General features: G+C 43.1%; 1 protein-coding gene across 2 annotated transcripts in view; it reads left to right on the forward strand.

Moving 5' to 3' along the window:
- SPAG9 (sperm associated antigen 9) overlaps positions 1-22,810 on the forward strand; it is a 127,881-nt gene that overhangs the window by 100,817 nt on the left and 4,254 nt on the right. Inside the window, exons 16-26 of one of the 2 annotated variants that reach the window (XM_060253432.1) lie at positions 328-555; positions 1,808-2,006; positions 4,591-4,713; positions 5,881-5,961; positions 6,658-6,725; positions 7,833-7,981; positions 8,776-8,947; positions 10,667-10,780; positions 14,916-14,954; positions 16,059-16,235; positions 18,776-18,922. In XM_060253432.1, the coding sequence (XP_060109415.1) occupies positions 328-555; positions 1,808-2,006; positions 4,591-4,713; positions 5,881-5,961; positions 6,658-6,725; positions 7,833-7,981; positions 8,776-8,947; positions 10,667-10,780; positions 14,916-14,954; positions 16,059-16,235; positions 18,776-18,922 (1,497 nt within the window). The remainder of the gene's footprint in view (positions 1-327; positions 556-1,807; positions 2,007-4,590; positions 4,714-5,880; positions 5,962-6,657; positions 6,726-7,832; positions 7,982-8,775; positions 8,948-10,666; positions 10,781-14,915; positions 14,955-16,058; positions 16,236-18,775; positions 18,923-22,810) is intronic. The other variant, XM_060253431.1, reaches the window with a different exon arrangement.

Consider the following 22,810-nt stretch of genomic DNA (forward strand, 5'->3'; position numbering starts at 1 on the left):
ACGGGCTTGAATCCTTGGCTTTTGGAACAGCTGCTTAGAGAAATTTTTATCTTAAATCGAGGAACCAGATATATGGCAAGAATATTGCCTTTGCCTCTGAAAATTAGGCATCAGTTGCTTCATTTGTACTGTTAGTATTAAAGGGGTTGTTACTTTTTCAGATGCATTTCCACCTGACTCTCAGTGAGACCTGATATACAAGTATTATGATTGCATTTCTTGGTTGTGATACATTTTGCCAATGTTTTTCAGTAATCCATGTCTCAAAAGAGCCCTGAACGATTTAAACTACACCCAAGAAACTGAATGAAGTCTTGTATGTTTCAGGGGCTAGGGAAACTGACTATCCTACAGGAGAGGAAGGGTCACAAGAAACGGACTCTGGTCTGGTGGACAAGTCGTCTTTGTGTAGTAGTATGAACAGCAACAGCTCAGCAGAAACAGACAGTCTGTTAGGAGGAATCACAGTGGTCGGTTGTACTGCAGAGGGTATTACAGGGTCTTCTACTTCCCACAACACTAATGGTACCTCACCTGAGGCAGATAAAGAGCCAGGTATGATAACATCTATATTTATTTGTTTTTCTTTGATGTAGCCTAGAATAGCATTTAAGTGTTAGTTTTATTAACCCTGGATACTACTTTAGTTTTCCTCCAGTCTGAGAACTGGACCTTTTGTGCAGCAGAACTACCAAGGACAATTCAGCTTGCAGAGTACCGTCTTCATACTGGAGGAGGAAACAATGGCTGTAGTAGTCAGGAGCATATGTTCGCAGAACTTTACTTGCTAATCTGTCAGTGGCTTTGTGGGGTTGGCTTTGACCTGTGCCTCAGCTGGCAGTACAACAGCCATTTGTAATGCATTATCTGTAAGGAGATGTGGGTGTGGGGAAAACAAGAGAATATCAAGCCAACACCTTGCCTATGTGCCCGCTTGAGAAATAAAACACATCTTGAAGACCATATGTATGTAGGCGGTAGATGTTTGCTTTTCTGCTCTCTTACATGAATAACCTTGGGGATTAAGTGAAGCCATTTTATGCCTTTGTATCATGGGGTTTACAAAGTACAGTATTAGCAGCAGATAATGAGTTAAAATGAGTTAAGTAACTGTGAGGTGTAGCCTGCTAAGTTAGCGATGGCAGTATCTTGTTTGCAGCAGAGTTGGAGCTCATGTGTGGAATAATAATAATAATAATACTTTTTATTTATATCCCGCCCTCCCCGCAAAGCAGGCTCAGGGCGGCTCACAACACGTAAATACAATGTACAGTAAAACCATATACAATAATTACAATTTCAATTATAAAATCATCCTTAAAATCATTAAAACTTACATTAAGATTAACGTTATGGTGCTATAGTTAAGATCTTCCATAAAATCCAGTGACTAAAACGTAAAACATATCCAGCAGGACTTTCTTGGCTCGGTATTAAGCGAAGGCTGTTTTAAAGAGGTGGGTCTTGCAGGCCCTGCGGAATTGGTCTAAACATCGCAGGGCCCGTACCTCCTCCGGGAGTTGGTTCCACAGTAGGGGAGCTGCTATGGAGAAGGCCCGATCCCGGGCCCTACAAAGTAAGCAAGTCACGCCTGGTTTGGGGTAAGCTAATTCTGCTGCCTAACCTCTTCGTCCCACCACCTTTAAGCTTTAGATGTGACATCATCAAGGGTGAAATAGCAGAAAGAGAATAGAAAGGAACATAATAACAGTCTGAAGTATGACTAGTCTGTACATGCTAAGAAGTGTAGCAGTAGTGTGCTGAATGATTATTTGGGCTCATTTTGTAACTGAAACATTTATTGCAGAGGTTGCAGCTGAAGACGACGATGCTGTAGATGAGAATGTCCAGACAGCAGAGGAAGCAACGGAGGCAACGGAAGTCAATGCCGGTTCAGGAGAAGAAGGAGTGGATGTTTCACAAACTGGAGTCTACACAGAGCATGTCTTCACAGATCCTTTGGGAGTTCAAGATACTGTGGAGGGATCTCCAGCATATCTACCTTGGTATGCCTGTTTTCGCATTAACGTAACATAGAGGCTGGTAAATATCTATTAGAATGCAAGCCTTACTACATTTGTGAACAGGTGGGGGGTCTTCATTTAAGAGATACAAAACTGGCATGTAGATCTGTTGGCCTTTGGGTACAGCTTACGTGGCATCTGTTACAGGGTTTTGCCTGTTAATGAGTTGTCAGATTGTGATGCAGAGTGCTCAGGGAACTCTTTATATGATCAGTGGCCAAGAGAGGGGTTCCTGCAGCCTACCACTTTGGCTAATGATTATGATCCCTCAACTGAGATTGGTTTACTTTTGTCTAAGAACTTAGCTTGTGGCAGAACATTAAGCTTTGGCATTCTGTCTCCGATGCCTTCAAATGGATTCATGTTGCAGAAATGCCAGAATTTTAAAAAGGGAGATTGCAGTCTTGTTTCAAAAACTGCTTTTGACAACAGAGAAATAGTGGGGGACTAGGGCTATTATCTTTTTTATCTTCCTTTCTTTTTTGGCTTCACAATGTGCCCAATATAGCTTGCCATCCACATGGTATTTCAAGTGACATTTTAAAGCCCTGTAGTGGGAAGAGGGCATTTGGAGCAGAGAAAGGATAACTAACTTTCCCCTCCTGTCTCTTTATTATTTCCCCTTAGAAAAGCCATTAAAATAAAAAAGAGCCATTGGACTACACAAACTTTGCATGCAACATGTTGTTAGACCCTTGGCGGTCCTGTCAAATTTGGCACTCTTGGACCAAATGACAGCAGTGTTCTGTTGCTTTCAGTTGTTTAAGGCTACCCAACCTATTTCATTGTTCAGAAATTGAGAAGAAATCACAGTAAAACTCCTGGTAACATGATAACAAGTGATGTGTGGTTAAAATGAGTTTCTAAAATGTGCCCTGTGTTGACAGGAGAGCCAGTTTGGTGTAGTGGTTAAGTGTGCAGACTCTTATCTGGGAGAACCGGGTTTGCTTCCTCACTCCTCCACAGGCACCTGTTGATGTGACTTTGGCTCAGTCGCAGGGCCGGCGCGCAGGAGTAGGCCAAGTAGGTGGCCGCCTTGGGCGCCACTTGGCTTAGGGGCGCCACGAAGCGCCCTCTCTCCCCATGTCCTGCTGCCGTCCTGACTTTGCGGTGGCTTCCCGAGGCTCGAGCAGCCTCCGCAAAGTCGGGAACGGAGGCAGCGCCAGCGCTCTAAGCGCTCCTGCTGCCTTTGGGACTTCGCGAAGGCTTCCCGAGGCTCGGGCGGGGGGGGGGGGAGCGCTTTGTGAAGGCTTCCCGAGGCTCGGGCAGCCTCCGCAAAGTCGGGAACGGGGGCAACGCCTGCGCTCTAAGCTTGCCTGCTGCCTTTGGGACTTTGCGAAGGCTTCCCAAGGCTCCAGCGGCCTTCGCAAAGTCGGGTGGTGGGGAGCACTTTGCAGAGGCTTCCTGAGGCTCAGGCCTCTGCAAAGTCGGGAGCAGGGGCAGCACCGACACTCTAAGCACACCTGCTGCCTTCGGGACTTCCTGGGGCTCGGGCGACCTTCACAAAGTTGGGCGGGGTGGGGGGGGGGAGCGCTTTGCTTCCGCAAAGTTGGGGTGTGTGGCAGTGATGTCATCGAGCTACCGGGGGGGGGCGGAGGAGCAACATCTAACCTGGAGCACTGGAAACTCCAGCACCGGGCCTGCTCAGCCGCAAGTTCTCGCAGAGCTGCTTTGCTCAGGAGCAATTCTGGGAGAGCTCTTTCAGCCCCACCTATCTCACAGGGTGTCTGTTGTGGTGAGGGGAAGGGAAAGGAGATTGTAAGCCGCTCTGAGACTCCTTTGGGTAGTGAAGGCCAGGGTATAAATCCAATCTCCTTTTCTCTTCTTCAAAAATGATACTTCCATTGAGCACTTAGAGAAGATAAGGGAAAATGTTATGCCTTCCATCTCTCAGCCTAATTTACCTCGGGTACTGTAAAGATGTGAGCCAAAAGCTGGGGCCTTGAGAGCCGGTTTGGTGTAGTGGTTAAGTGTGCGGACTCTTATCTGGGAGAACCGGGTTTGATTCCCCACTCCTTCACTTGCAGCTGCTGGAATGGCCTTGGGTTAGCCATAGCTCTGGCAGAGGTTTTCCTTGAAAGGGCAGCTGCTGGGAGAGCCCTCTCCAGCCCCACCCACCTCACAGGGTGTCTGTTGTGGGGGAGGAAGGTAAAGGAGATTGTGAGCCGCTCTGAGACTCTTCGGAGTGGAGGGCGGGATATAAATCCAATATCTTCATCTACCTCACAGGGTGTCTGTGGTGGGGGAGGAAGGGAAAGGAGATTGTGAGCCGCTCTGAGACTCTTCAGAGTGGAGGGCGGGATATAAATCCAATATCTTCTTCTTCTTCTAAGGAAGAGGAGGATTTTTTTTTTAAATCTAATGACTAAGCTGTCCTACAGGGATTTCATTCTAATTGTACTCAGCTATGGGGATGAATATGTTGACATGTCCTGTGTTAAAAGGCAGCACTAAAGTGTGTTGCTTGGCTTGGCTTGGAATTGCGTTAGACTTCTGTGCAATATTATTTCTGACTGTTCTTTGTTCGTACTGTTCTCAATACTGTGGCTTTTCTGTCCCTTCTCAGCAGTGAATCAGACTTGTATAAAGATGTCGCTGTGTTGCCAAATGAGCAGGACCTTGTTAGAGAGGAAGCTCAGAAAATGAGCAGCCTTTTACCGACAATGTGGCTTGGAGCGCAGAATGGATGGTAAGCAAGCGCTTCGTTTTGTTTGGTATTGGCTTGCCAATAGAAGTCCTTTTGCGATTAGTTCAGTGCCTGAAAATGAAACATCAGCCTTGAAAACTGTGTATGCTTTGAATTACAACCATAATTCCATCTTGAGATACTGGCTTGAATCCAAACACTGACCCATCCACATGGCTTTTTGGCTCCCTGGAATGATTGTTCCTGCATTGCCAGAAGATGGAAGAAAATCACTTTTGTCTTCTGCCTCATTACCATAATATTCTCCCCCCCCCCCCCAACCTGAATATTTATCCACTGGAGTCCCATAACCCCCTGAATAATCTTCCCAGGGGTCAAAAGGGACTGCTGCAGGAAAGGAGAGTAAAATGCAGGGATAATTCATATATCTTTGATTGGCAGTTCATTAGATACAAGTGGAGACTTTCAATAAATATTAATTGAAGTTTATTAGCAGTCAACATACTTGACAACAGCATGTGTTCCTAATATAGTGCATGAGACTCAGCCAGATATTAATTAATTTGGAGTTAGGAGATGACAGAAATTTAGATAAAGGAGGTTCACTTGTCATGGTATGGGAACTTTGGTTTAACTTCATTTTTCCCTCATTAAGAAGTACATATGAAGCAGTACAGATTTCTTTGCATTTCTGTATTAAAGGCTCCGTTAAGAACTAACAGCAAGCTACACAGACTGGAATAGCCCAGGTAAGTCTGATCTCAAAAACTAAGCAAGGCCAACCCTGGCAAATACTTGGATAGGAGACCTTCAAGGAATACCAGGGCTGGGGCACAGGGGTAGATAATAGCAAACCACCTCTCTGAAACCTCCAAGTCCCACTAGGAGTTGCCAGAAGTCAACCATGACTTCCAGGCACACACATGTGTGTGTGCGCATGCGCACGCGCACACACACACACACACACGCAATATACCAGAAAAAGAACTAATCACAAGCTGAATCTCTGGGCAAGGCATCAGCAAAGGTGAATAAATTAGATGCTACCAAGTAATACAGGTCGGTTGGAGTTAGTAATATTTAAGATCACTTACAGTTTTTTCCATTCAGATTTTTTGCTTAGTCTGTCCAGAAGTAGAGCCATTGTAAAACATTGACATGGATCTTGTACTTTTGGATTTTTAATCCATTCTTTTTTTGTCATTGCAGTTTATATGTTCATTCTTCAGTGGCTCAGTGGAGGAAATGTGTCCATGCAATTAAACTTAAAGATTCTATACTCAGTATAGTGTAAGTTACTACCAGATTGCATTTGTATTTTAAACTGAGATTTGCTCAGCAAAAAATAATTATACAGAAAGCTGTTACATTAAGTACTTGTTAAGAAAAGAATGCTGTAATTCTCTTTTGGAGAAGAGTTTGTAAGATACTGATTTCTGTGTGCAGATATATTGTACCACAAGTGACAGATAATGATGTGCCCACACTCCCTCCTCCCTCCAATTTAAGCACTGGGGAATGCTTAGAAATATGTTGTCTGTATTTACAAAATTTGTGTTCTGCCTTTGCCCATCAGGGACATCTGATGGTGTGAAATGTACAGCTTGATTGATGGATCATGAGAACTTCATTAGAGGCCAATTTTGGACAAAACTGAAACTACCTTCTCTGTGGAACAATGGACTGAGTCTCTTTGGACTTGGCAAATGCAGGAAGGGATTACTTATAATGAGCCATTCCAAACAAATTTGAAATGGTTCCTCGTTTTGGATTCATTATGTAATGGTTCCTGTTAGCTCTCACCTGTATGTATACCTGAATGCTAACAGCACTGGTCATTTGTTAGAAGGGGAAGAGGGCACTGCACTAAAGGAAGTACCAGAGTGGGATGTGGGGGTGGAGAAGTTTTGATGGGCACAGCCTTCTGGTTTTATTCTCTCAGCTTTCTCACTATATGTATATTTTTCCTTTCTCCCTCTTATCCAGACATGTAAAAGGAATAGTATTAGTTGCACTAGCAGATGGAACTTTAGCAATATTTCACAGAGGAGTAGGTAAGCATTCCACCCGGGCTCCTAAACCTTGCCTCATATTTTAATATCTGATTTGTTTCCGAAAGGCTAATATATTGCAACTCTTGCATCAAGTTTTTGTTTATTGGGATATGATTCTTGAGAGATCATTTTTGTTAATATTATCCTTCATTTTATCATCAAGCAATACAAAGGTTGCTTAGTTCTTGCACAGAGAGCTGTTGTAGATACATATCAAGTATGAGCACTTCCTCCATTTGCGTTCTGCGTACAGAATACTTGTAGTTCTTTGGACAATCTTTTGCAACCTTTGCTGGTGTTATGTATACAGATAATAGATGGATGTGAGTTGTAGAGCATGTAACTACCGTATTTTTTGCTCCATAAGACGCACTCCCCCCCCCAAAAAAAAGAGGGGGGGAAAGTGTGTGCGTCTTATGGAGCGAATACTGCAAAAAAGAGTGCACGTTATCTCGCTTCCACCAGCGCCAACCGTTTTCACCCGCCGGCGCGCAATCTCCGCCTTTTTTTTTTTTTGGAACGTCGGGCTATAGCATTATAGCGCTATAGCGACGTCTCTGAGATGTCGCTATAGCGCTATAATGCTATAGCCCGACGTTCAAAAAAAGAAAGAAAGCCGGAGATCGTGTGCTGGTGGGCAAAAAGGGGGTGTGTCTTATGGTCAGGTGCGTCTTATGGAGTGAAAAATACGGTAATCCCTTAAGAGCTGTTCTATAGAACCTGCTGAAGGATGACTGAATATCTCCTTGTGGGTTTTTGATTGCCTTAAAGGTTACGATTTCATGGTCTCTAAAATAGCTATTAAATGTTCTGTGTCAGCTGTTGCTAGTTTGAATTTGTTTTGCCTATCCAATGTATTAATAAAAAGTAATGCTTTTTGAATATAAGGCATGGGTTGCATGTGTTTGGATGTTAATCCTGTACGTAATGATGGATTTTTGTGACAAAAAGATAAGTAAATCCTAGAACAGAATCTTAATGTCTTTTAAGAAACTAATAGATATGTGTTAGTATATAATTGTCGAGTAGTCATGTACAGAGACTAACATCTACAAACACGTTCTTTCTCTGATCCCTCAATTTACTCCCCTTCTTATTTTTTCACAGATGGGCAGTGGGATTTGACCAACTATCACCTTCTAGATCTGGGCCGACCTCATCATTCCATCCGATGTATGACCGTGGTTCATGATAAAGTCTGGTGTGGCTACAGGAATAAAATCTATGTGGTACAGCCCAAAGCCATGAAAATAGAGGCACGTTAAAAATATTTCATCCGAGTGGGTTAACTAAAATATTTCCATTCTCTCCTACCTCTGTTTAAGATATAGGATCAAGGAAAGCACTTTCAGCTTCTGGTCCATAACCGTTGTGCCCAGTGCTTGGAACACAGTTTTCTTCAATAGATGAGGAAAGGTGAACAGGGCATTTTCAGAACATCTAGAATGAGTAGAGAGGCAACAGCTTTTCTTATTGTCAGGGTAAACTTGTAGGTGGGGAGCTTTGATCTCGGTTGTTCTCAGGGTTCTTCCTGTTCTCTGAAAGTGCCTTATCTATAATTTCTGCTTCTGGCAGTCTGGCCTTCACAGATATCTCAATGCAATAAATATTACTTGCCTACAATTCCCTTCTTGTAAGCCTGCTCTCACACAAAATTCTCCCAACAGTTTGACTTGGGCAGGCCTCGTAAGAGGCAGAAATCATTACACTGCAACTGGGCTTAGCCATCCTGTGAATATAGCCATGGAAGATCTATTGGTGTTTTTGCAATTCCGGTTTTTAAGTTGCTTTTTTGTTTTTGTTTTCATTCATTGTTTTATTTTTGCAAACCACTTTTGGAAACCTAGGTGATCTGAGGGTGATGGAAATAAAAGAAACAAGGGGAGCCATATTCCTGACAGTGACAATACATGAAAACAATGGGAGTACAAAATTTAAGATAGAGCAGAGACTCTGTTTTATGAGAAAAAAATGAATTTAAGTGCAGTTTTTGTAACTATATATAATGGTGGAGGAAATACTTTATTAACCAAGCTGTAATTTATTTTAGAAATCATTTGATGCACATCCGAGGAAAGAGAGCCAAGTGAGACAGCTGGCCTGGGTGGGAGATGGAGTGTGGGTGTCCATCCGTTTAGATTCCACGCTCCGTCTTTATCATGCGCACACATACCAACATTTACAAGATGTGGACATTGAGCCCTATGTAAGCAAAATGCTAGGTAAGTGATTGGCCTCCTTTTACAGATAAGACAAATTGCTAGTTTAAAAAAACCATACCACTTATTATATATAACTGTGCATTTGTAAATGGAGCAAGGATTCTCAAACATCAGACCTGTAAATTTAAGTCATCATTACATTCATTTGACATTATAATAAATTTCTGGACATGCACATCACAATCTAGTAAGATCAGATGTAGAAGTCAGCATAGTGAGGTGCCTCTTTTCTTGGGTGGATATCTGTATAATAACTAGCCCAGTTCTTATACAAGTTCACATGATGAACTTTGTATGATAGTCTTGAGTCTTACGCATATACTCTGAAAACTTGATAGACCAAGTATACAATCCAAAATGATGTAGTTTTTTATACGCCAACCATCTCCCTGATTTGTTAGCGTTCTCAAAAAACTGCTGTCTTGCGAAGAGAACTTGCCTTTCCATTTTGTCTAAAAACATTACATGGATCTTGTGTTGTAACAATTTTATCCTATCCTTAACCTCCTGAATATTTGGTGTCTTTTTAAGCTGCTCTTCTTGTTGTTTTAGATGTTCGATTATTTCTTCTAGTTTCTTATTTTCTTCCCGTCTCTTATGTACAATATAATTCTTAATTAACCCTCTAACATAAGCTTTACTCGTTTCCCACACTATTTTGGATGAAATCTCCTTCTGATCATTTAGCTTAAAAAACCATCCCATCTCTTCTTTTATGTATTCAATAAATTTCTTATCTTTCACTAAACCTGGATTCATCCTCCATCCTCCTGTTCTTTTTCCACTTTCCAAAGACAGTAAAATTGGGTTATGATCTGCCATAGTATTCGGGAGGATTTCAATGTCTCTCACAAACTTCATTAAACTTACTGAAAGCCAGCACATGTCTATACGGGACCACGAACTGTGTCTATGAGAAAAAAAAGTAAAATCCTTCCTGCCCGGATTCAAAGAGCGCCATAAATCAACCATTACAAATTCCTCTGCCATTTTAAAAAAAAAACATCCGGTAAAACATTACTCTTACATTTTTTCCGTTTATCCCCCTGGCCGTCTCCCCCCCCCCCCCCCACGCCTGTGGCAGTGAGCACAAATGCAGCGGTGACAGTCAGCGTGGCACTGAGCGCCTCCAAGCACCCCTGCTGCCACAATCTGCCCACTCAGCCTTCCCAGGTCTGTGCTTCCGCTCGGGAGCACAGGCCCAGAAAGACAGAGTGGGATTGGCAAGGTAACATGTGTGCTCAGAGGCACTTGGAGCCTGACTCCGAGTGCCTCTAAGTGCCTGTGCCGCCTTGCCAACCTGCTGACCTCACTCAGCCTTCCTGGGGACCTGGAAAGCCTGAATGGGGTTGGCTGGGTTTGTGCTCAAAGGCGCTTGGAGCCTGGCTTGGAGATGCCTTGGAGCACACCTGCTGCCATGCTGCCCTCAGTGCCCCTTCCCCAGCGCCACTGTCTACATGTGGTGGGTGGCAATGGCAAGTGTGGTGGGGAAGGGGCACTGGGGGTGGCGGGAAGGGGGCACCACCCGCCCCAAGGCCAAGTAGCGCCCTAGGTGGCCGCCTACTGGGGTGTACCGGCCCCGGATAAGAGTATTCACATTCTTTTTTAAACTTTACAATACATGAAAACGATGGGAGTACAAAATTTAAGATAGGCAGGAGAATTTCTGTAGAAGTATCTGTTTTAAATTTCTGACGCGCACTGTTGTGACTGTTCCAGGTACTGGAAAACTGGGATTTTCCTTTGTGAGAATCACAGCTCTTATGGTATCCTGCAACCGGTTATGGGTTGGGACGGGGAACGGTGTCATCATTTCCATACCACTAACGGAAAGTAAGTATGTGAGGAACACGGGATAAGCAAGAATGCAAAGTATTTGCAAGTCTGAAATTTTAATAGAAAAATTCATTTAATGTTTGCTGCACAGCTTTGGCAGTTTTCTGGTTTTAACGTGGTCCAAGGAGAACAGTCTCTTCTTTCTGGCAACTCTGCACGCTAAAACAAAACAACCTTGTTGGAGACCTAATGGCAGTCCAGAGACAAAAATTCATGCAGAGGGTGCAAGTGTATAGAAGCATGTGTATCTTACCCTGCGTAGTGGGCTATATTGAGAGTTAATGGCTAGTCCACGTCATCTTATTGGTTTCATAGCAGAGTGAAGATTTGAACTGAGGACTCCCTGTTCTAAGTCTGACACATTAACCAATACAGCATGTTGTTTTTTCATGGTTCTTATGAAAAGTGGGATTTGAGGGATTCAAGGACTTGTAAGCACAATACTATGCATGTTTACTTGGCAGTCCTTCTGTGTACACTCCAGCATAAATGTGTATAGGGGTTATAGCTTTAGAATTGCATCTACTACCCTCTGCTTCTCTTTGCAGAATCTTAGCTTGCAGAAGGTAAGAGTCCATGATTTCTGATGATTTTTCTCTCAAGCTGCTGCTTCCCACTCCATTGTGGGAATGGTCCCCTGACCATTCATAGTGGGGTTTTTTTTAGGGATTGCAAGTGACTGTGGGAAGATGACATTTCCAGACAGAATTCTACTCATGGAACACTGCTTCTGGTCCTCAGAACCCACATACTGTCTCCATAGCTGTGACACTGGAGAAAAAAGAGACTTGACTCTTCCTGTCCCCAGCCATTTTCTCAACTTGAAATGCCCATCCTGGGCTGCATAGGGGTGGTACCTGTATCATTGCCTGACTTTCCCCCTTTTTGAGAGATAAAAGCCAGGGAGGATAAGGTTGTATGTGTAAGCTACACTTTCCCCAGCATCATGGCCCCACTGCATATCTTGCCCTAGCCCACCAGCATGACTGCTTTTTGCAGTTCAGTTACTTGTGGGGGGATCTGAACATGGATGCCAAATATTATATGCCATTTGTCCCTCAATGCAAAGGTATAATAGCGTTCTTCAGATGTAAGCAGCATTAGTTGTGAGTAAGCTAGTAGAAAAACATCACTTTCTTGTATAGTTCATCTTTTTTCACTGATACTCAAGGTGGATTACACAATTAAAACAATGCAGAAAAGGACACTATGACACTATTAAAAACAATGCAGAAAAGGACAGTATTAAAACAAGAAGCATCCTTAAAGTGGAACAGTGTTTGAATCCATTATAGTACCTTAAGACACCAGCAAAATTTTCCAAGGTATAAGCATTAATGAGTCAAAACTCACTTCTTCAAGTATGAAATCTGACAAAATCTTGTATCTGATGAAGTGAGCTTTGACTTATGAAAGCTTTTACCCTGGAAAGTTTTGTTCATCTCCAAGGTGCTGCTGGGCTTGAATTTTGGTTTGCTGTTACAGACTCACACAGTTAAGCACCTGGAAGTATGCTTAAAGTGGTATGTTTGTATTATGCCATGAAGGTATATAATTGCTGAACAATTTAAGGTTTCAAAACCCTTTTGGGGAGAGAAAACAATTTGTGTCAAAATCAAGGTGGCTTTCTTGGATTTCCAGCTAGATCCTGCAGCTAACTACATTCTCCCCTCTCACTAAAACACTCCCAGCTTCTGACTTGGAAAGATAGGTAAAGAGGGGTGAGAATTCCTGTTCTTCTCATGAATATGTGAAAGGAACTTAATTCTATTTTCAAACTGCCTGAAGTGTACATATGGAAATGAAAACTCTGATATAAAGTACTCTTTTGTTGTTATTATTCAGCCCATTTCATTCTACAAACCTTTTTCCAGACAAACAAACAAACAGAAAAAAAAGCATCCTTTTCTGCTTGGGCATCCTTATTTGAACAAGAAGATTTAGTAACATTAAACCCGTATCTCTACATCTAATATCTTTTGTAATATTGGCATTTGGCTTGTAGAGTGTTGTGGGATGTCATTGTGTAGCAAATTAATTTGCCAGTAACATATTTTTTTTGTATTGCTTTGAACACCACATACATTGTTTTTCATGTTGTACCGTTACATGATCATTCATTAAATGTCTAGTTTTGCGCTGCATATGTGTAAAAAGCAAATGCTTTCATTCATAACTAGTTTTTAAAATTTTGAGATTCTTCAATATGAATAGCTTTTTGAAAGGGACCTTGTTATAGCTGGGAACTTTTAGGCTGTATTCCTTATACTCTGTTTGGTTGATGCCTTACTCGTAATAGCTGTAACAGGATAATGGTACATTACTGTTTGAATATAGAGAAGGGAAGAGGCAGTAATTTCTTCCCTTGCTCCATTCATTCTATGCTGTCAAGACCAGTGATCTGCTTTAGTTAGTTGTACCCAGGGAAACTGAGAAGAGCAGTCCTGCTTCCTTTATGTTGCACTGAATGTGCTAGAAACTTCTTGTTCCTAATTTTAGGAGTACATGCATCCCTCCCCTTATAAAGCTGCTTTATTAAAGCATGGAAGAAAGGTTAGTTTTCCTGTGTTTTTAGCAGACCCTGTAGAAATAGAAATCTGTCATTTTCAGCAACTGAGCTGGACAGATGTTCACTCTTCCCCCTTCCCCAGTCTTAGCAGTTATACCTCCGCAGGAGAAAGTGTTTCTATAAGCCTGCAGAAGTTGTTTCATTGTGTGCAGCAATAAACACATGAAGCTGCCTTCTACTGAATCAGACCCTGGGTCCATCAAAGTCAGTATTGTCTACTCAGACTGGCAGCGGCTCTCCAGGGTCTCAAGCTGAGGTTTTTCACGCCTATTTGCCTGGACCCTTTTTTAGTTGGAGATGCCGGGGATTGAACCTGGGACCTTCTGCTTGCCAAGCAGGTGCTCTACCACTGAGCCACCATCCCACCCCTACAGTGATAATGTTTCTAACACCCTTACTTTTCAGCCTCAGTATCCCTGTGGCACAGCAGAACCCTAGGTGGGCATGGTGGTGGAGGGAAGTTTTGGATGACAGCTACTCCTCCCTCCCCCAAGACACTGCCTGCTGCTGTTGCACAAGTGTGAGCAAGCCGAATACTCAGCTGATATTTGTCTGTTTGGCTAAAATTTGAAAATAAGGTAAAATAGATCTTCTGGGGTTGGTAAAGTCTTAGCTCTTGTTTCAGTGGGGACTGCGAAATTGCCAGTAACCTCTTCAAACAACTGAGAAGGGGGAGCAGGAACATCATTCTCTAGAATTTCAAAAGGGCTTTTGTCCTTCTAAAGGAAGGAACATTTCACCCACCTTCCTTTGCTTATAATGCACCAGCTCAGAGGGAGAATCAATCATTAACTTCTTTTGAGCCATAAGTGCCAGTTTAGCTGCAACTAATTGTTACAGTTCAGTTAATTAACTTAAAATAGGCAATAAGATAATAGTAAAAAAAAGTGAAATAAAATTGAAATGAATAAAATTAAATAGGGCGAATAAAAATTTATATATCTAATATCCTACTCTAGGGCTTGCACTCACGAAAGATGAGCTTGCCCAGTGGCTCAGCAATTCCTCCAAAAGCCTGTATGACGTTAAAACATGGACATACACACTCACAGAACAAAACAGATCCAACCATGAACTAGACTTAAATTAAGCAGTCCTCTCGCACTAAATTAGAAGGCACTTAAAAGAGAGAGAATAAAAGTGAATGGACGTAATCTTGGCTGATATTTGGCAGCACACAACCTGAAATTTGAAGGATAGTCATTTTGCAGGAGGGCCGGGCTTCCCAATTTTTTTTTTCCAGAGGACAAAGTGGCTTTAATAGTGTCTTTGTGGTTTTATTCCTGGGAACTATGGTAGCATCCCTTTAAGAAAAGAGAGAAAGGGGAAACATATTTTGTTGGTAAATAAGTGCAGTTACTTTCTTTGACCGCTTCGAACTAAAATGTGTAGAAGGAAAGGCCATGTTCATTATTGTTCATTTGACTGTGTCTTCAGTAACTTGGAGCTGATACATAAAAGCTCATTCTTATCAAAAACCCAGAACACATGGTGGGTTCTCATTAATCCTTCTCCTCTGCTGTCACACCTATCCATTTCCCCTTTCCTCCTTTCTTACTTTAGCTGTAATCCTCCACCAGGGACGTTTACTGGGGCTGAGGGGTAAGTGCTGATCCCAAACCAAAACAATCTGTATCCTCAGGCTTCTCTAATGGCCACTTTGAGGCTGTTCCCCACTTCTCTAAATTTACTCCCACCCCACCCTCCTTGTATGTTCCTAAACCCTTTTTTTGGACTTGCAGTTACCTGCATCACAGCTTCTTTATGTTTGCTAAATGACCACCAGTCCTGCTGAGCAGTTTTAGTGCCTCCATCTTCTGTTGCAGCTGAGCTTTTTCATGCCAACCTTGGTTTTTTACTTCCAGTGCCATTTGTGATGCCATAACCTTATAACTGTCATTAATCGATATCATTTTTCTTCTTATGACAAACTGCATTTCTTTCTTCCTCTGATATGTTGTTTGAAATGGAGATGTTTTTGTGCGTCTAGCATACAGATTTGTAAGAAGCAATATGCTGGTCTGTAGACTTTAAGATCTCTTAAACGATGCCCTTGACATAGGGCTCCACAGTCCCTGCAGATGGCCACTTACTGCTGGTTTTTCCTTTTGCTTTAGCAGATTTAAGAATCACAGTTGCTAAGGTCAGGCCTCCTGTAGCACCTTTAATGACTAACAAGTTTCTTTGTAGCGTAGGTTTTCATGGACACATCTGCAAAAGCTTATGTTACTGTCAAATTGATAGTATTTCAGGTGCCACAGGATTCTGGGTTGCCTGAGCTACAACAGACTAACATGGCTACCCATCTGAAAAATCTCTTTTTTCTTTTCTTTTTTTTAAAGCAAGCATAGTTATACATCCGTTAGTAGGATTTGCTCAGTGTCTTCAATATGAATAACCTGTGCTACATTTTATTGTGAATGTAGAATTTTTTATTTATTTTTTTAAAAATTGAGTTATGCTAGACTTAGCAAGCGGCTCCATTTTTTTTAATTTCCTCCCAGAAGTACTTCAAATAACTAAGCATGCTGTCTTTATTCCTTTCCAGCTCTGTCTTGAGACTGGCATTTTGTTGCCCCTTCTGTTTCATTTTTATCTGAGTTGGCTTTAGCTGCTAGATGGGTACCGTAGGATTTTAAAAGCGAATAATAGTCTCTAGAGCGAATAGTTTCAAATGGGAAAATATCGTCTCTCTCTATTTTGTAGCTAATAAAGCAGCGGCAGGTTCTGGCAATCGTCCAGGCAGCGTAATACGTGTCTATGGCGATGAAAACAGTGACAAAGTGACGCCGGGAACTTTCATACCTTATTGTTCAATGGCGCATGCACAGCTGTGTTTCCATGGGCATCGTGATGCCGTTAAATTCTTCGTTGCAGTCCCTGGTAAGCATTGTGTGTAACCCTTTCCCTATTTCAGCCTGATAAGATCATTGGCCGAGTTGATAGAAGAAATACTAATAGCTTTTTTTCCTCTAGGCTTTGGATGTATTTATGGAATCTTTAATGGCTTCCTCCTTGTTGATTTAGGTAAAATAAGCAAAGCTGTCTGCCCCTGCTTCAGCCATAATAATAATAATAATAATAAACTTTTATATATACCCCGCCCTCCCCACCTAGGCAGGCTCAGGCGGCTAACAAGACATGGTGAAACCATGATACAGATAAACAATAGATAATATAATTAATAATTTAAACTATAAAACCAATAAAACAGTATGACATTAAAATACAGTCGAATGGCGTATAAGATGGCTCGGTATTACTGATCTTATCAGGAGTTCTGTCTTAAAAAGCTAGCTGGAAGAGGGCAGTTTTGCAGGCCCTACGGAACTGGTTAAGATCCCGTAGGGCCCGCACCTCTTCCGGCAATTGATTCCATCATAGGCTGAAATCACCTTCTCAGAGCGAAGGGCATATGCTCACACTGAACCGGTATAAAATTTTAAAGGCAAATTTTAAAGAGTGGTAAATATATTGGCGTATTTTTACGCCAGTAAAGGTACTGAACCGGACTGAGAGGTATATTCCTGAAGGTAACATTGATTGGTACATTCTTCTGTGCTGCATTGATTGTCTGGCCACAGGCTATAAGTTTAAAGCCAGCTGCAGCAAAGTCCAGTGGCAGGATGATAGGGATGCAGTGGACTTTCCCCACCACCACCGGTGGTATAGCTTTCCCCACCACCACCGGTGGCTTTGATTTTCTAGTCACTACAGATTCCTCTTCTGGAATCCCTCAGGTCTTTTTACAAATAGAAGTGTTTACACAATGTTCCTCACCACTGTTTTCACAGAGGAGTTTCCTTGTGGATTCTCACTTTTGCCATACCATCGTCACTGCTTCCAGTAAGATTTAGCGTAAACGCTGGACACTTCAAAGTCGCTATTTAGCTCCGAGTTTGTGCTATACATTTTATAGAACATAAGCTCTGGAAGCAGGCTCCGTCGTGAACTGAACTTCAGAAAGGATCTCAAATGCAACATGAAAAGTGGCTGCCAGAAAAAAAAGAGAGAAACCCCTGTGTGTATGCAGTCCTTTGAGTGAAATCGTAGACAGAAAGCATATAGATGCAAATCTGAGGGAACAGACGAAGGACCAGTGGTGAGAAACATTGTGTAAACACTTCCGTTTGTAAGAAGATCTGAGGGATTCCAGAAGAGGGACCTGTTGTAGAAGAGTTTGTGTCTCAAAACAAGAATGGAGATAAAATCTGGTGGAAGAGGGAGTAAAGGCAATGAATTGGATCCAGTGCAAGGACCATGCATGGTCTGTGCATGGATCCCCAACTTCCCAAGCTTTCCCCTCCTACCGGTAGCCTGTTCTGGCCCCTGGAAAGTAATATGGCTACAGGGGGCAAAATTGCTCCTTTCTCTCTCACACTAGGCAGGAAGGAGTTGTCATGTAGCCTGCCAACCTGCATGGCTATTGCTCCACGCAGGTTCTGCAACCCCATAAGTAAGCTTTCCCAGGGTCAGAAATGGTTGCTAGAGGGAAGGGAAAGATGGGGAGATTGGTGCTCTCATAACCTTCTGCTGATGGATTGCAGAATCCAGCCCTGTGTTATAGAGGATGCCAGAGCATTCATGGTAAGTACCATAAGCTTGAAGTTGAGGCTCAGAGAACTAGCAGAGAGCCAGCATTAACTTAAGGAGAGAGATTACATGCACAATATTTTGGATTAAAGTGGGGAAGGGGAAAGAAAAGGGAGCAAGGAGAAAAGAGCCAAAACCTAGACAACATGGATTGACAAGATTTTTGGTGTAATCCTCTTGGGCGACTGAAAGTAGGCTATGTATGGAAGAAAATCTTTTAAAATTGTATCTTCTGTTTAAAAGGCATTCCGTTAAACAGAGCTTCTGCTCAAAATGTCGAAGAGTTACTATTAGAGTTATGCATAACCTCACTCTTAACATTTTATAGTTGGTTCCGCCTCCTAGAGTGGCCAAGGTATGGTTGGCTCCGCCTCTGGAGGCAGCCATGTTGTCTCAGTGCCTCCTACCTTATGTCAGCATTCTGAAAGTGTCCACTCTCAAAAAGCTTTGATCCCTGATCTAGTTAACCATTTTGGAAAACCTTTGTATCTCTAACTTCTCCTTAAAATCAAATGTAATGCTGTTGATGCTTTTTTTGACACCTAGGAGAGCCAGTTTGGTGTAGTGGTTAAGTGTGCGGACTCTTATCTGGGAGAACCGGGTTTGATTCCCCACTCCTCCACTTGCACCTGCTAGCATGGCCTTGGGTCAGCCATAGCTCTGGCAGAGGTTGTCCTTGAAAGGGCAGCTGCTGTGAGAGCCCTCTCAGCCCCACCTACCTCACAGGGTGTCTGTTGTGGGGGAGGAAGGGAAAGGAGATTGTGAGCCGCTCTGAAACTCTTCGGAGTGGAGGGTGGGATATAAATCCAATATCTTCTTCTTCTTCTTAGGTCAGGTTATTTGCCCCCAGACAGCAGGAAGTCCAGATCTGTCAGGTGATAAAATGATGCTCACATCACAGGAATCCAGCAGCCAAACTTCTTTGAAATCCATGTTGGTAATAAGTGGAGGAGAAGGGTACATTGACTTCAGGATGGGTAAGAACATTGAACTTGCCAGGTGAACTTCATTTGCTTAGATCCGTTCAGTAGGAGAGGAGTTTCTTTTCTCATTGATTTACAAAGTTAGCTTGATTTGGGGATGATTCTGTTTAGAAGAGGGAGAGCATATAGACCAGGGGTGGCCAAACTGCGGCTCGGGAGCCACATGTAGCTCTTTTGCGCATATTGGGTGGCTCTTGAAGCCACCACTGCCCCATTGGCCAGCTTGGAGAAGACATTTCCCTCTTTAAATCACTTTGCCAAGCCAGCCAGTGGCTTGGAGAATGCATTTAAAGTTTCTTTCTGCCTCTCCCCCCTCTCCCCAACTTTCTTCCTTCCTTCCTGCTCTCAAACATCTGCTGTTCATGTCATGCAAGCTCCCAAACATCTGGCTCTTACGTTAAGTAAGTTTGACCACCCCTGATATAGGCAGTCCTAGTTTTTTTCTGCGATTTTATGTTCTCTGTGGCTTATAGAAACCATGGGTTTGCGTCACTGCCGATTTACCCAGACTAAATTATCTGCAGCCGTTTCTTTATGGGAACATAGTGCCCTGTACCTCCCCTATGGACTTCTTTCAGTGGAGTCCATTGTCAGCAGTGGTGAGGTTTTACTGCCCTTGCTCTCCAACTATATATTTTGTATTGCAGTTTCCTTTATGTCATAAAACTGAATGAGAACCATTGGATCTTCTTTGTGTGTCTCTGTTCATCACACCTATGGAATATAGTTCACCTGTGCTGATCCTGATCCGTAACATGTAAAACTGAAATGGATTTTCACACCTTTTCCAGTGTCATACGAGCACAGGGGCCTCACCATTCAAGCCCACTAGAATGGGTGCAAGGATCCCGCCAGTTCCTTTCTGACCACCATGCTGATTAGACTGATCTCATTTCCTTTCGTTATTTTCCTTTCTGTGTTTCCTTTTTGTCTCCTTTGGAAGTTTTTGGGACTTTTGTCATCTTTTTTCTTTTCTTTAAGTATGAGAGAGAATTCAGAAGATTAGTGGCTCTCTATCAAGCCTTCCTCCAAACTGCGGCTGAGGCTGTGCCTCTACCGCCTATCCCTCCTTTTCCTCTCATTTCTACACTCCTTTGAACTTATTATTTTTTTCTCAATTTTGGGCTTATGGGAAAATGTTGGGGGTTCTTTAAATGGTGCTCTAATTGCGGCCTAACAGAAGCCCACTGGACTGAATCTTGTGTCCACTGCTCAAAATTCTCTAAACAAACAAGAAAGAATTGGGCAGCCTGACTCCATACCGCACTCCTCAAATTAGCACTCTCAGCTTTAACAATGGACGCTTCGCAATGACTCTTTGGGACATACCCTGATGTTGACCCTTGCCTCAACACTGGCCCTTGACCCACAGGCAATTCAGTGTACAGACTCTTACCTCGGAGAACCAGGTTTGATGCCCCACTCCTCCACTTGCAGCTGTTGGAATGGCCTTAGGTCAGCTATAGCTCTCATAGGAGTTGTCATTGAAAGGGCAGTTTCTGTGAGAGCTCTCTCAGCCCCACCTATCTCACAGGGTGTCTGTTGTGGGGGAAGGAGATAAAGGAGATTGTAAACCGCTCTGCGACTCTGATTCAGAGAGAAGGGCGGGGTATAAATCTAATATCATCCTCATGAACAACAAGAAGGGCCACGTACTGTACCGCAGTGTTCCACGCGTGAAGTTGACAGTGTGGAAAATCCATGACTACAAATGTAAAAAGTTTCTGAATCATCTGAACTCTATTAGCACACCATTTCCTCTTTCAAACCACTCCTCCTTTTGAGTTTACCTGGTTGCTATTTCAGCCCGTCACTTGTGGCCTATTGTTTTTATCATGGAAGAGGGCTTTCCTAGTAGTTGTTACATCTGCTAGAAGAGTGAACGATCTTATGAGGAACGCTGTGATCCTCCTTACCTGTCGTTTCATGCAGAGAGTGTCTCCATGGCTGCAGATGTGAACTTTCTCCCCATGATGGTCTCAGAGTTTCGTCTACAGGCAGACGTTGCTCTCCTTGCCTTCTTTCTAGCCCTTCAGGATGAGTCTGAATTGCGGCTCCATTCCCTGGGTGTGAAGAGAGCATTGCTGTTCTACTTACACAGAACCTGTGAGCTCTGCAAGACCCCCACTTTGTTTATGTCTTACACACCAACTAGCCAGGGGCACAGAGATTATCTAGATGGAATGCTGAGGCCATCAAGCGTTGCTATCTTCTCGCTAAATGACCGCTACTTGGGTCTCTTTGTGCTCATTCTACAAGAGCATTGGCTGCCTCCACTGCATTCCTCAAGGGCACTCAGCCAAATGATATCTGCGTAACAACTACGTGGGTCACACCTTCATGAAACATTATGCCCCTGGACATCCGTCTTTCCCCAAAGACTTCAGTGGGATGGTCAGTGTTACAGCTGGCCTATGTCTGGGTCCCTTCCAGCTCCCTCCTCCAGGTAGGCTTTATCTTGCTAATCTCTCATAGGTGTGACGCGCAGAAACCATGAAGAAGATGAACAGGCTGCTTACCTGTAACATGATCTTTGAGTGGTCAGCTGTGCATTCCTACCACCCACCTTCCTGCCCTACTGCTATTGGTCCTCTTACCTTTGAATTTTCTTACAGTGGTCAGAAGGAACTGGTGGGATCCTTGTGCCTGTTCCAGGAGGCATGTGTGGTGGGGCCCCCGGGCATGACACTGGAAAGGGCATGAAAATCTGTTCCAGTTTTGCATGTTACCAGTCAGCACCAGCACAGGCGCACTATACCCCATAGGTGTGAATGCACAGATGACCACTCAAAGATCATTAGTAGCAGGTAAGCAACCTGTTTGAACTGAGCCACTCCTATCAGTATAACCCAGCCCCATTGCCTGCGTCACTTTGCCCCAGGTTTGTTTCCTGCTCTTGGTAATAGCGTGACAGAGAAAGATGTTCATTTAAAGTACTTACTCAAATGCAGGGCTAGCTTTTTTCACAGGAAGGCCATAAGAAGTCAGGGTCATCTTACATTCACATGCAAGTTACAGTCACGTGCAATGAAAGTATTTTTGTATATAATATTTTAAGGGGATCATTTCACATTCGAGTAATATGAGTGTATTATAATATAGTATGCTTTACTCCCCTCGTGAGCCCGTCATCCTTTATCATTCATCCCAAGAACTAGTGTGGTGGTTAGAATATTGGAATGGGATGGTTGAGACCCAGATTCAGCCTCCCATGGTGCCATAAAGCTCACCGCATGACTGTGGCCCATTCAGACCATTCCCGCCCAATTTATCTTTTAAGGGTTGTTGTGAAGATAAATCTGGTGAGGTGACTATACCATCCTGAGCTCCTTGGAGGTAGAGTTGGATAAAAAAGTATAATACAAACTTTTTTTTAAAAATCCAGTTTGTTCTAACTTCTGATAAATTTGAATGTTTGATTTCTAAATTCTTACCTGGGATTCCGTTGCCTTCTGAAAGCTGTTGCCTAAGTCCCAAGAGGCTCTGTAACAACAATCCATCTGAGCAAGGGGCAGGCATCTGTTGTTCTTTGGAGGCCATGCTGCTTCCTTTCCTTCAGCCAATATAATGGGAGGAAGGGAGGGGACCCAGTGTCATGTTTAAAGTACTTCTACCGAGTCGTCTTGCAACTCAGTATAGTAAGGATGATGTGTATATAACTATGGTAGGTACAGTGGACAGCTAGGTATACCTTAGTCTTCATTTTTAATAGAACATAGAAACACAGAGCTGGAAGGTACCCCAAGGGCCATCTAGTCTAACCCCGGCACAATGCAGGTAATTCACAACTACCTTCTGCACACACCCCAGTGACCTTTACTCTATGCCCAGAGGAAGGCAAAAAAACTTCCAGGGTTCTTGGGCCAATGTGGTCTGGAGGAA

This window comes from Heteronotia binoei, chromosome 13, assembly GCF_032191835.1.
Source record: "Heteronotia binoei isolate CCM8104 ecotype False Entrance Well chromosome 13, APGP_CSIRO_Hbin_v1, whole genome shotgun sequence".
In the NCBI taxonomy this organism is placed as follows: Eukaryota; Metazoa; Chordata; class Lepidosauria; order Squamata; family Gekkonidae; genus Heteronotia; species Heteronotia binoei.